This window comes from Coccidioides posadasii, chromosome 1, assembly GCF_018416015.2.
Source record: "Coccidioides posadasii str. Silveira chromosome 1, complete sequence".
Classification (NCBI taxonomy): domain Eukaryota; kingdom Fungi; phylum Ascomycota; class Eurotiomycetes; order Onygenales; family Onygenaceae; genus Coccidioides; species Coccidioides posadasii.
Window position 1 is genome coordinate 6,242,313 of NC_089407.1, and position 12,204 is coordinate 6,254,516.

Sequence of the window (12,204 nt, forward strand, 5' to 3'; positions counted from 1 at the left end):
TGGTCAAATTATTATGCGCTTTGTGCAACAGTAAAAATACAGTTCTGGACTCAGATGCTGTCCGTGCCCGATTTCATGAGTTGAAACTCCCCTCTGTCAGCTTAGTGTTTTGTACCTATGTGAATATGCACCCGGCCGCATACACATTGTGAATACCGAGCGGCATATGGACTACACGAATTACCGATGCAGGCTAAAATGAGGAACAGGTTTACTCTGAACATTCGATGGGGATCATCAGCTTATAGATAGAGGTAGGATAATAGGCATGACTTCCGGCCTGCTTTCGCGGTGTTGTCGCGTGATGGATTCAACCAGCTGAGCTAAAAAAACAAGAGAACTGAAGTAGAAATGTAGCCTGATTCCGCAACTTAAGGTCGATTACCTGCTTGTCGCGAAAGAGCAATGATAATTGTCTCAAAATGTTCATAGCAAGTTGGTAGCGGCACTTCAGGCAAAGCTGCATGCCCCGATGCTAGCCTCGATGGACAAATCATAAATACCTTAGTTATCTGCCCTCCAAGCTCAACACCAGCTAGTTAAGGCACGAGGAAAGGACTCAAGCATTGTCCCAAACCGTGACATATGGCCGGACTTCCTGCTCAACATCACCCCGGACGTTATGAACCTTTGTCTTCCAGAAAGCTACCTGTGTGCACTTGTTGGTTCGCTTTCGGGGAACGTCTTTGAGGGTCATAAGAACAAGGGGCAGCAAAATATCTGCGGCATCCTTACCAGGGATATGCTGGCCAGCTCTTCTTAAGGGTCGTAATCTCAACTCTGTCCTCTTCATTTCGGCAGAACTGTCACCCATGAGTATAGACCGTACTCCGTACTTGGAGGGCCTATGCACTCGAGTGATACTCTCTCTAAAACTTTGGCTAGATCTTCCACCTCGAAACTACTATCATAAGATCAAAACCGACGCAGCCACTGCGGTGGGGGCTAAATCTTGATATAGGGATGCCGGGCTTATGTACTCCGTATCAACCCAGGAGAAAGAAGTTTTATCCCCTGATGTACTCTGTACTCCTTACGAAGTACGGAGTACAGTGATCGGCATCGAGGCCTCAGAGCAATATCCACCCTTGCCTTCGCAGAAGATGCCCCCTTAAATGAAGCACAAAGAGCCATTCCGCGACATGGTCTTGCTCCGCTGACGACCATTTGAGCCATGTCGACATGAGACCTGCCAGACTAAGCTAAGACTCGGCATCAGAATCAATCGATATTGGTCCCAATCAGGTTAGCATGGGTATATAGGCCGAAACGGCCGGAATCTTCAGGATGCCATAAGAGCAGGCATTTGCATGGACATAGAGTCCAGACCCTCTCTTCCCACGACGTGCCTCAAGGCTCCGGCCGAGAGCACTGGCGTATGGAAGCGTTTGCACTGTAACTGACCGTCTTACCTGTAAGTCGGGCAACAGCTTGCCCAAGTTTAAAAAGTGCCACTTCATTCCCACTACCAACAAGACGTGAAAAAGGATCCGCTGCGTCCTTACAAAATCACATTAGATAAACCCGGGGACCACATTTCCAGCACACACACTCTCTCTCCACATTATAAAGCAGGCAATTGGTGTTTGGCCCTGTTGACAAGAGTACATCCAGAAGCAAAGCAACTGCGAGAATGATTGACTCTAATAACCGGTCTGAATTCTATCAAAATCATACAGGGGCATGGAGACCTTGACTCCTGGGAAACACATCTCATATATGAGCCTTCCCCCAGAAGTTAAAGTTGGCTCAACAGATAATCATCAAATAGCTGTGGACTGCATCCGGCAAACTTATGGTCGATGGAGCCTCTTCCTAGTCTTTCATTAAGTTTGTCTACCTTTTCCACCCAACTCCGGAGTAATCAAACGCTTTTTGTGCTACGGAGTACGGGGATACTATGATTGTTTTCAGCATGCTATGGAGTACAGCTAATCAGCTTAGGCTTTGGAACTCAAGGCCATTGCTTTTTCCTTTTTCTTTTCTTTTCCCTTTTTTTTTTTTTGGTGGCGGGGAGGGGCACGAGCTCGCGAAGAATTCTCATGGAAGACATCCTGGACCCGAACTTCATCATAAAGCCCAAAGCTATGTTCCGTTTTCAGTTTGTTGGGCAATGGGCTTTACAGCGCGTCCCGCTTTTCCATTACATCCGATGCGCAGAAATCAGAGAAATTTGAAAACGAACATTTTCTGAGAGCTCTCTAAAGGGGCACTTTGAACTGCTTGGGTGGGATGATATCGAGATCGACAATACAGTTCTCCGGAAGCAAAAAATTTCATTTTGCGCTTCAGGGATAGTGAAGTGTGAGAAACTGGAATGTTAACCCGCTAATGAATTCCTGACAAGAGCGGTGATCCTTAGGTTGACTTTTCAAGGCTTCGAAGCTTACGAGAGTCCCACTGGCGTGTTTTGTAGCTTGGAGCTTAGGCTTCAGAGACCATCCAATGGCCTCTGTGCCGAGTTCTTCACAAACAACAGCTTCTGGATAGTTTTAAACACACTTCCCAAGGTGATTGGCGTTTCTGCCTAGGTGGTGTCTCCGGCCTCAGGCTGACGGCCAGCCCCATTGGCCGCCTACAGGGGACTGCTAGGGAAAGCCAAGACGCGGGCCCTCAGGTCGCTTCGGCCTCTCCTTCAGGCCGTTCGCTCCTGATGCTGCCTGGTGTTGCCTGACGCCATGGAGAACGGGGACACAGATTCAGGCCTCTACAACATTTCTCAGCTCAAGCAGAAGCTTGAAATGACACCTACTGGGCGCTCTCCCGGGCCATAAAAGGGCGCGTCGGCTCATTTTTTCAAGTCGAGAAACAACATCTCATCGCGTTCAATGATCTTCCCGAGGTAGTGCCTATTTCTTTCAGACGATCTGACACCAGCCTCTTGCGTTTCCAATTGAATAAACCTGCCGTCTTCCAGCTATCATGGCTGCTTCCCCTTCGGTTCTCTCTCAGACCCTCCAGTCCATTACCACCACGAAGATCGAAGAACTCGAGAAGCAACGCCAAAAGTACGAAGAAACCAAGCGTAAAATACTTGACTTGACCCGCGATGCAGGCGACAGCATCCACAAGCGTATTTCCCGCCTACATGCTGGCGTGAAGGAACTTCAACTTCTACCTGAGGCGGAGCTGGAAAATATTGACCGCTGGCTTCATCAATCTCAGTACGATCCAACGATCCCAGAGTCCATGCTGGTTAACTTTGAGTCTGAGCTTCGCTCTCGGTTGGATCGCCAGACTCGTAAACTGGATCTGGCCGATTTATATTCCCGCTTGCTTATCGAATGGATTAACTCCCCCAGTTCAAGTGACGGGGACGCTGAGAGGCTCGACAGCTCTATGGTTGACGAGGACTTTGATGTCGTTCAAGATATCCAGAAGGAAAAATTGCAGCAATTACGAGAGAAGTTCGAAAAGGTGGTGTTTGAACCTCTGATGACCGATAGCGAGGATATTACCCGGTATTTAGAGACTCTCTTTTCAGGAGATGAAGGACAGGACGCTCTGAAATTGTTGCGGGAATCTGTCAAAAATCATGGTAAACTTCTCCTTTCCGAGAAACAACCTGTGGAGAGGAAAAGCCTTAAGCAATGCATCCAGTCATTGCTGAAAAATGACCTGCTCAATGACCAGAAGCTCGCAACTCTGGGTGAATTTCTACACGATGATACTGTGCTCGATGAAATTGCGAACGTGCTGAATATGAGATACGCGAATCTGGGCAACTGGTCCTGGAATGTAGGAGGCAAAGGAATGCCGGTCCTGCCGTAAGTAATTACTACAATGATGCCTTTCCTCAGATATAAGTAATAATGTTTCTCCAGTCGGCAAAGTTTGAATGGAAAGTGGCGTGTAATGATGGATGAAGACGTGCTCCAGGCCCTGCTCACCCACTACATTGGGAACAAATGGTGTGTCTTCTTGAAGAAATCTTTGCACCGCGTCATCGAGCGGATAGCATTTTGGGCCAAAGACTGTGGCATACCAGAGGAAGATCAGGCATTGCGGAGATATTATCTCAACGAGGGCGCGCATCGTTGGACAGTCAAGAAGGGTACTGAAAAAGAGAGACACGATGTATACAAGGATCACTTTTTCTTGGCACCTATGCCTGGCCGCGAGTTCCAAGACGCTGTCGGCTACGATGATGACGGTGATAGTGACGACGATGATTATGATGAGAGTACCATCAATTTGAATGGTGATAATAATTTGTCACCAAAGGAGGTCAAACAACTTCTTTTAAGAACTCTGGCGACTGAAGTTCTTATGGGACGCGCCTTTGACGGAGAAGTCGCCGTCGTCCAAAGCGATTTTCTATGGTTTGCTACCAGCGTATCCCATAATACGATATTCGCCGTTTTACGATTTGTTGGATTTGAAGAAGAATGGATCAATTTTTTTAAAAATTTCTTAGAACCGCCTTTGGACATGTTGACCGGTGACCCAATTAGGATCCGCAGACGCGGTCTTCCGATGGCTCACATCTTCGAAAAGGTTTTCGGTGAATTGATATTGTTTTTCATGGATGTTGCAGTCAGTCAGCAGGCAAACATTCTACTATATCGATTTCACGACGATTTATGGCTCTGCGGAAAGCCTGATAGCTGCGCCAAAGCATGGCTGACCATGGAAAATTTCGCCAAAATAATGGGACTCGAGTTTAATAAAAGTAAAACTGGTTCAGTTTACTTGGTGGAAGGAGGTCGGACGAAGAAGCCCGAAGTGGTCAAGGTTCTACCCGAAGGACCAGTCGCTATCAACTTTTTAGTCCTTGACCCCATCACTGGAGAGTGGACTATCAATAGATCCCACGTTGAGGAGCATGTTGCTCAGCTGTCGAAACAGTTAAACGGGGCAAAAAGCGTATTGCAGTGGGTCAAAACCTGGAACAGCTGCATTGGCCGCTTTTTCAGCTATACATTTGGCGAGTACGTCATTCTCCTTCCATCCAAAGCATTGGTTTTGGAACTAACATTCAAGTTCACAGACCATCAAATTGCTTCGGGCGTAAGCACCTTGTTGCTATTTTCCAAACCCACCAAGATATTCAGAGTTTTCTTTTCAATGACCAGAATGGCAATGGCAACAGTGTAGTCGAGCACCTCAAGCAGATGATCACCTCCCGATTCAACGTTTCCGATATCCCTGACGCTTTCCTATACATGCCTGAAGCCCTGGGTGGCCTGGGGCTCCACAATCCCTTTGTCCCTCTCTCTCTCGTCAGCCCTCACGTCTGTGAGGACCCAAAGTTGCTTATCCACGCCTTTCTTGAATCTGAAAGAGAAGCGTACAACAAAGCCAAGCGGGAATTTGAGAACCTTACTGAATCAGAGCGCCGGAAACGCTTCAAGAATGCCTTCCCTAGGGATGAAGACACGGGAACTCGTCATTACGCACCCGCTACCGAGGGACAAAATGAGTTCTTCTCCTTTGAGAAATATACCCAATGGCGCCAGTATACCAATGACGCCTTGAACACGCTATATTGTCGGTTGAATACTGTGGCTTTCAAAAAGACTATAAACTTTTCCCATGCCGTGCGGCAGGAGCTGAATAAGCTCTCCGGCCCGCCGGCGAATCTGAAGGAGTTATGCCAGGGGAACATCGATCCGGAGATGGGGTGGCTAATCCAGTTCTATTCGAGTGAGTTGGAGGAGAAATGTGGCGGCCTGAGCATTGTGGATCGGTCATTCTTGCCGCTCGGGGTGCTGAAGGCGATGAGAAAGAAGAAAGTTGCGTGGCAGATGGCCTTGTGAGGTTTTGTCGTCGTGGTACCTCGACAAATAAGGCCGTTAGATTGGTGGAGTGGTTTATACATCACAGCTTGGAGATGAAGGATGAATTTTAATTTCATCAATGTCATGAAATCCTAGGTGATACAGCGGAGAAATCAATCGACTCTACCAAACCTCCGGTGATCAGCTTGATGCTGTCATAGTTCGTCGGAACAAGTCAACTCCATAAGCGTGGTCAAACTGAAATAATTCCATTCTATTTCATAGGTCTTCTCTATTCGTCAAGCAATGTCTAAGTATGCTATGTAGGTTGGTTCTTCTAAGAAGGAAAGAAAGTCAAGAACCTGATAAGGGCATTATTCTAGCTCCAGCAGAACGGCACAGCCGCATGAAGCCAGAGAAAGAAAAACGTCACAAGGGAACGCCAATCTATGCGCCTTGTAATTGCTGCTCAGCAATGACTTTTGGATTGATCCTGCCCTCGTAGATCTCCTTCGTCTTTTCCAGAATTGTGGACCAGTCCTCGAATACAGTAAACGGAATCTTTTCGCGTTCGCAGTAGGTGATCAAGTCTACGCATTGTCAGTTTTTGATGAAATCTATCAAAAGAGCAGGTCCACACTGCACAAATGCATACCATGTCCTTTCTTTGCAAAAAGCAAGTCCGTCTGGGAGGCGGCTGAAAGGTCAGAAACGCCATCTCCCGCATAGAGGAGAGTAGGACGCTCATCAGACGAAAGAGCGGCATATGGCTTGATCTCAAGTGATTTATCATGGCCAAAGTGACTAAGATGCCACATCATTAACCAGTCACTCTTTCAAAGGCACGAGAAAAAGGGGGCAAAGGTAGGGCCCACCTGTCATCATGATAAACGATCTCCCAGCCCCATTCCTCGTTGATGCTTTTTCCTTCTCTCGCCTTCACTTGGTTGGCGACGATCTGGATGTGATCTGGCTCCTGGCCCAAAAGCTTCACGAGTAGTGCATGGATGATGGGAACCATTCCGGAAGACAGTATGACGATGGGCACATTATGTGCCTTAGCCCAGTTGTAGAATTCGGTAAAGTAGGGATCCAGCTTCATGTTGTCGCAAAGGATGCGGATGCACTCGTCAAATGGGTTCTTGACACTGTCCAGCATTTCGCGGAAGGAGTCACTATTCTAGTAATTTAGATCCCTTTCCCATGTCTAGGGAAAAAAAAAAAAAGGAGGGGGCCTTGAGATGAAGGTTTGGATGCAGACATGGTGGTTGTGGTGGAGATGCTGTATCTCAATACATACCGGAAAGTAATCGTGCCATCCAGAACGGCTTTATTCCCAGCCCGGCGCTTCTCTTGTCCGTAGCCAAGGTTATCGGTCTATTACGACTCCAGACATCACGGTAAGCCCGCTTTCTAGTCACATATCACACGAGGATTGAATCCATTGAAATCTTGGATGAGTAGGAGGTGGAGATGAAGGTGCGTACCATGTAATCATTGCCTGCCCAGCACCTACATCAGTATATGTTTCTTAGGGGCAAAAAGGGAGAAAGCAGGAGTACGCAGAATGACATACTGTCTTTCAAGGTAATGGTGCCATCAAAGTCCGTAAAGAAGATAATCTTCGGGTTTGTTTGCATGGCTGGCAAGTCACTATGAGAACCCATTTTCACAATTGCTAAAGTAATTCTTCAAATTCCCTATCCAGAGTAAAGAGGGTCAGCTTGCTGTATCAATCAATGTTTCCGGGAGTTTGCGGGAGCGGACTGTTAACATGGTTAAACCAAGTCCTAGCACCGGTGGAGAAGGGATGCATTCACAAAAGTTCAGTTAATAATAAAAAATCAAAGCACTATAGCGAACGCAATTGACCACTGTCCTGGGTGACATGGGAGTGGTGTTCGTCGCCCGTTGTCCTGGTGTGCCCACCGTTCCGCTTCATGGCGGGGGAGGGGCGGCGAACAAGAAGCGGGAAAACGGGGGCGGCACCGGGGATGGAACTCACCACTAGCCAGCGAATGTAGGTTGATACTAGATCAGGAACGTGAAACCCCAACCAGCCAGCTTCAGCAGTGTTTGGTTCAGAGAATGGTCCTGCAAACCTACAACAAGAGGCAAAGACAGGGCAATTGACGCAGAAAGTGTAGGGTCTTCAGGAGATTGCTCTCAATTCCGTCACACTAAAAGAAGAGATTTACAGGCACACTGTAGGGCTTAGCTAAGCTGGTGGGTACGATGAGCTGATCGACGCGAGAAACGTTGAGCGACAGGCTGCAGAGGCAAGGGAATGGCGGAGCATTCCGGGGCACTTAGGACGAAAAGTACGGTCCTCGGTGTTGACGGCACAAATACGGAGTACATATTATGGGTTTATGTTCGGAAAAAAAGACGCATAGGTTGGTCCTGGAACATCCATGGCTCCCCGACCAGAAACGTAACGAGGAAAGGGTAATAATATTACATCTCATCTGACACAAATGCATCTCGCTGGAATGCTCAGGGAAAGGCCTTGAGCAAAACACGCATCAATTAAAAAAAGGTCAAAACCCGGCCCACGACTATCTCCACTGCTTCGCAGCGCCATTGTAGTGGTGTATCATCGATCCTTGCCGCGTGCCAAATGCTGGGACTGGACCAGAACATGGCCCTCTCTAGGATTCTGTCTCTATTCCGTCTCCGACCATCCCCGTCTCCTGGCGAATCTGTACTCGACTGTAGAATGCGTGTCGCTCCCTGTCCTGTATGGCGTTCAATAAGAGACGGAGATTGACTCGCGAAGATCGGACCGTCATAAATAATCTATGAATTCTTGGCAGCTGTCATCCATAGCGTTTGAGATTATAAGACAAAGATACAGAAATTTGAAATCTGGAAAAACTCGCGAGCTCTTGTGTAATAAGCCCAGTGACGTAGTAAATAGCCAATGATCCTCTAAGGCTGGCAAGTCGATATTATCAATCAAATAATAACGATGGTTGCTGCTCCAGGTTTTCAATCCGAAGCCGACGCTTTCGCTTTAGATTGATACCTGGCGTCCACCTTCTCCCCTAATTTATCTTGAACGGCCGAAGACACACCTGTACCGCTATCCTCTTCGTATAAATGGTGCTCCACGATGTAGTCGATGACCGGTCCTGGAATCAGATATCGAACGCTCATTTCGCGTCTCAAAAAGAGTCGTATCTTTGTGCTGCTCACGTCATTCTGGATGAGTTGTTGGATCACATAGATATTATCCTTCCAAGGCAGTAGTCCAGCGATAGCTTCGTCGATATCGGTACCGCTGCGTTCCACGATAAAGGTCTTAATCAAACAGGTTAGAAAGCATCCAGGAACTTCCAGGGAATGCCCTATATAACTTACCCCATAACGGCCTAAAATATGATCCAAGTCCTCTTCGCTCCAGACTCCTGGTGTTGACATGGTGTGAATAAGGTCCGCTCCGGCTAGCAAAGCAATTCGCACTGGCCTGCGAGTGCCATCGCCAATATCGATTCCACCATGAACGGTATTTATCTCGTGGTCAAAATGATCCAAAACCTTCGCCGTTGGACTGTAATCCTTTTGCAAAGCTTCCCATGGGTCAACCATGAGCCAATTCGAGGTCTGATCCACCGCCAGTTGGCACATTGCAATCCTAAGGACAGGTGGAGGTCAGTGGTGGAAAAAAAAAAAAAAAAAAAAAAAAAAAAAAAAGTGAAAGCAAGACCCGAAGCAAAGCTTCAGGGAACGAGGAGAGGATGGGATCCATACCGATGGCGTGCACTGGCAAGGCCGGCTTTCCGATATGCATCCGACACGGGAGACAGATAACCACCAATCAGCTCGAATTTGGTGCTAAACTTGACGTAATCGGCAGCCATCTCGAACATACGGAGATGAAGGTATGTGATAGGAGAGAATGAACCACAAGCGACGAGGAGCAGCGGGGTCTTTCCCGGATTGTCCATGACTTTCTTCAACCGATCATCGGGAAATGAGTAAGAGGACAAGCGTTCTTGTGGCGGGGTGTCATCCACGCTATTAAACGGCCTATTGGGGTCGTCATGTTGTCCGGTCATGGTTCAGACTCGTCAGGAGAAGACGGGAGAAGGATGGGCGCGATGAGGGGGCAAAAAAAAAAAAGCGAACGTGACAAATTCGAGAATCTCAGCAGAAGCAGGTGGCTTGGTAGACCCGAAAGTGCTTTTTTTTTAAAAAAAAAAGGTGATGCTAAGATAGTATATATGACAATACCGGGTTCAGACTTGACCAGGGCTATCGCTGCATTGCCGAAGAAACGAGGTCGCGGGAGATGCGTGTGGTCACAGAACCATTGCTGGGTGAGGGGCAGGTTTAGCACGGCAGCCTGTGTATGGAGTTGAGTCAAGGAATGTTCAAGTCTGCTTGATTAATGGAAGTGATCATCAGAGTCACAGAACAGTGCATAGGCGAAGTGACTCTGATAAAATGCGATTAAATATGGATTGTACGGAGTCTTCCTGTCAAGCGTTTTGGGTGTGGCGGTGAGTTCGAGTTTGTGAACTTGTCGTCGCTGGGAGGCAAAGAGCAGCGGAAGTTTCGTGTCTGTCCCAGAGTTAAGAGTGAACTAACTCCATAGCCAACTAGTGGCTAAATATAGCCAACTGCCGTTATTTATCCCTAGAGACCAGTCCAAGGCGGAAGCTAATCACTCTATGCTTCTCTGAACAGCTGGATTTTAAAAGCAAAGAAGGGCAAGCCTCATTTGGTGCTACTGCAGCTTTGGCCCTGACAGGTTGACGCATCCAGGATCCGGTTGGACAGAAACACAGGCAGGGACTGACCCTCACACCCTATCAATCAAACCCCAGCCCTTGGGATGAAACTTGCCAGCATGAGCTGCGAAGGAAGCTTGCATAGTGCTTCAATAATGATGGAGCTCATGACGGAAGACGGCGTCGGGATGAGGAATCGGTTGGTCGTCGGACAGGCGATGCGGGGTGTTCGGGGAAGCATCACGGAAAGTTGGATCGCCATCGTGACCTGCGGCGGCTTCTTATCTCCGCAGCGACAGATGCAACCGCCCGGCGATTTCAACCTACAAAAACATCTCCCAATATTTGATCTGCATCCTTGTCCAAAACCATACATTCCCGACACGAAAAGAGAGGGGGGGAGTTGTCGTCAGGCTTTCATTGATTCGGTGAGGGCATGCTACGCGGTGAGATTTCCACCAGAACTAATTACTGGTCTGTAAATATCAGAAATACGCGGGGGCGAATTGAGACTCTATAAACCTATATTGGCGCAGTCCTCGAGCATGTCGGCCCGAGAACCATCTTTTAACCTCCAAAGCTGCCGAAACACAGCACAGGGGCTCCGAGCTAACCCTTTATCAACTGCTGCTCCCCTGCTGTACTTGTTGAGCTGCGTTAACAGAAAAGAGAAAAGAATGGCATCGAGACTGATCCTCTTGTTGCCTTCTTCGATCAGTACATTCTATGGAAGCATTATCCGATGCATAGGATTTGCCAGCGCTACTTCGTACAAAAAAAGGGTTTGCGAAAGCAGTGTAACAAACACCACCCGAATCCGAGCCAGGCATGTTTTTCAGTACCAGCGATATATTATCACGTTATGAAGAGGGTTCATCAATCGCAATAGCCTTGATTTTAATATTGGAACCTAGAATACCGCCTTTTACTGCTATAAGTTAAGAGTATGTGAGCCGGTGATATAGCTATTTGAGACTCCCTCAGCAGCTGCGCTTTAATGGGCTTTTATGTTGTGCGTGTTCGGTGGAAGAGAACGGAGGGAGATCGAGCAAAGTATATGAAATACTGGGCAGAGTGGCTCAGAGAATGCGAGACCACGCTTGAGAGCATTTTGCATAGAAATGGGAAACACAGTAGTTGACCTAGAGAATGAATGCTGGTGTAGATGCTGAGATCGTGAAGCTGAGCTCCGCTGAGCACACAATCAAAAGGTTGGAGCAGTACGCGAGTTCTGCATGGTGCATCTCCTCTCCTCTTCTCTCGTATACAGGGGAGAAAGAGAAACTTAAAAAAAGAGGAAGAACGGAAAAGGGAGTTTATTTCCTATGATTTGATTCCTCGGTCCCTAATCATCTTGTATGAGTCCCAATAGTGGCCTTATTCTAAAGAAGGGGCTCAAATTTTGATTTCGATTTCGCAAAGGCAGCTCCCCAGGCGCTTAGGCATTGGTTGCCCAGCAATGGAGCGACCTAGGCAGAAAGACAACAGGGATAGAAGCTCAGAGTGCTCGAAGCGCTCCGGTGTCACCGGTGGTTGAGCGGTGCCCAGAGGCTGGCAAGGAAGAAGAGGCCATTGGGTCCAGCTATGGACGGAGTACTCGGTACCGGAAATGTGTTGAAAATAAGCGCAACTTCTCGGCAAGGCCCAAGGTACCCGGTACTGCTCCGCAAGCGCCTGGCCTGCTTGATTAAACTCCAGCCGGGCTTGGCGTGGGAAGACTAGCGCACCGCCTTCGCTCGTCATGCCGC

At 48.0% G+C, this 12,204-nt stretch overlaps 3 protein-coding genes across 3 annotated transcripts; 1 reads left to right on the forward strand and 2 right to left on the reverse strand.

The window, feature by feature from the left end:
• Positions 1 to 2,900: 2,900 nt before the first annotated feature.
• Positions 2,901 to 5,848, forward strand: D8B26_001831 (uncharacterized protein). The gene is made up of 3 exons (XM_003065798.2): positions 2,901 to 3,767; positions 3,825 to 4,931; positions 4,991 to 5,848. The coding sequence occupies exons 1-3, from the start codon at positions 2,923 to 2,925 to the stop codon at positions 5,757 to 5,759; spliced, it is 2,721 nt and encodes a 906-aa protein (XP_003065844.2). The 5' UTR covers positions 2,901 to 2,922; the 3' UTR covers positions 5,760 to 5,848.
• D8B26_001832 (uncharacterized protein) lies at positions 5,590 to 7,852 on the reverse strand. Its single transcript, XM_066123648.1, has 7 exons — positions 7,726 to 7,852; positions 7,297 to 7,420; positions 7,208 to 7,221; positions 7,021 to 7,097; positions 6,596 to 6,895; positions 6,376 to 6,524; positions 5,590 to 6,310 (listed from the first exon to the last, which is right to left on the reverse strand). Exons 2-7 carry the CDS (start codon positions 7,385 to 7,387, stop codon positions 6,168 to 6,170), a joined length of 774 nt encoding a protein of 257 aa, XP_065979723.1. The 5' UTR covers positions 7,388 to 7,420; positions 7,726 to 7,852; the 3' UTR covers positions 5,590 to 6,167.
• A 246-nt stretch (positions 7,853 to 8,098) lies between these two features.
• On the reverse strand, positions 8,099 to 10,082 carry D8B26_001833 (uncharacterized protein). The gene is made up of 3 exons (XM_003065800.2): positions 9,474 to 10,082; positions 9,084 to 9,357; positions 8,099 to 9,023 (listed from the first exon to the last, which is right to left on the reverse strand). The coding sequence occupies exons 1-3, from the start codon at positions 9,779 to 9,781 to the stop codon at positions 8,712 to 8,714; spliced, it is 894 nt and encodes a 297-aa protein (XP_003065846.1). The 5' UTR covers positions 9,782 to 10,082; the 3' UTR covers positions 8,099 to 8,711.
• Positions 10,083 to 12,204: the final 2,122 nt, after the last annotated feature.

Excerpts from the sequence above, each read along its gene's own strand:
- D8B26_001832 (XM_066123648.1), bottom strand. The coding sequence starts at position 7,387 with ATGGGTTCTCATAGTGACTTGCCAGCCATGCAAACAAACCCGAAGATT. Across the intron at positions 6,896-7,020 it reads GATGGCACGATTACTTTCCG|TGACTCCTTCCGCGAAATGC; the intron begins GTATGTATTGAG and ends TTACTAGAATAG. Across the intron at positions 6,525-6,595 it reads ATCGTTTATCATGATGACAG|TCACTTTGGCCATGATAAAT; the intron begins GTGGGCCCTACC and ends GTGGCATCTTAG.
- D8B26_001833 (XM_003065800.2), bottom strand. The coding sequence starts at position 9,781 with ATGACCGGACAACATGACGACCCCAATAGGCCGTTTAATAGCGTGGAT. Across the intron at positions 9,358-9,473 it reads CTTGCCAGTGCACGCCATCG|GATTGCAATGTGCCAACTGG; the intron begins GTATGGATCCCA and ends ACCTGTCCTTAG. Across the intron at positions 9,024-9,083 it reads ATATTTTAGGCCGTTATGGG|ACCTTTATCGTGGAACGCAG; the intron begins GTAAGTTATATA and ends TGTTTGATTAAG.
- D8B26_001831 (XM_003065798.2), top strand. The coding sequence starts at position 2,923 with ATGGCTGCTTCCCCTTCGGTTCTCTCTCAGACCCTCCAGTCCATTACC. Across the intron at positions 3,768-3,824 it reads AAAGGAATGCCGGTCCTGCC|TCGGCAAAGTTTGAATGGAA; the intron begins GTAAGTAATTAC and ends ATGTTTCTCCAG. Across the intron at positions 4,932-4,990 it reads TTCAGCTATACATTTGGCGA|ACCATCAAATTGCTTCGGGC; the intron begins GTACGTCATTCT and ends TCAAGTTCACAG.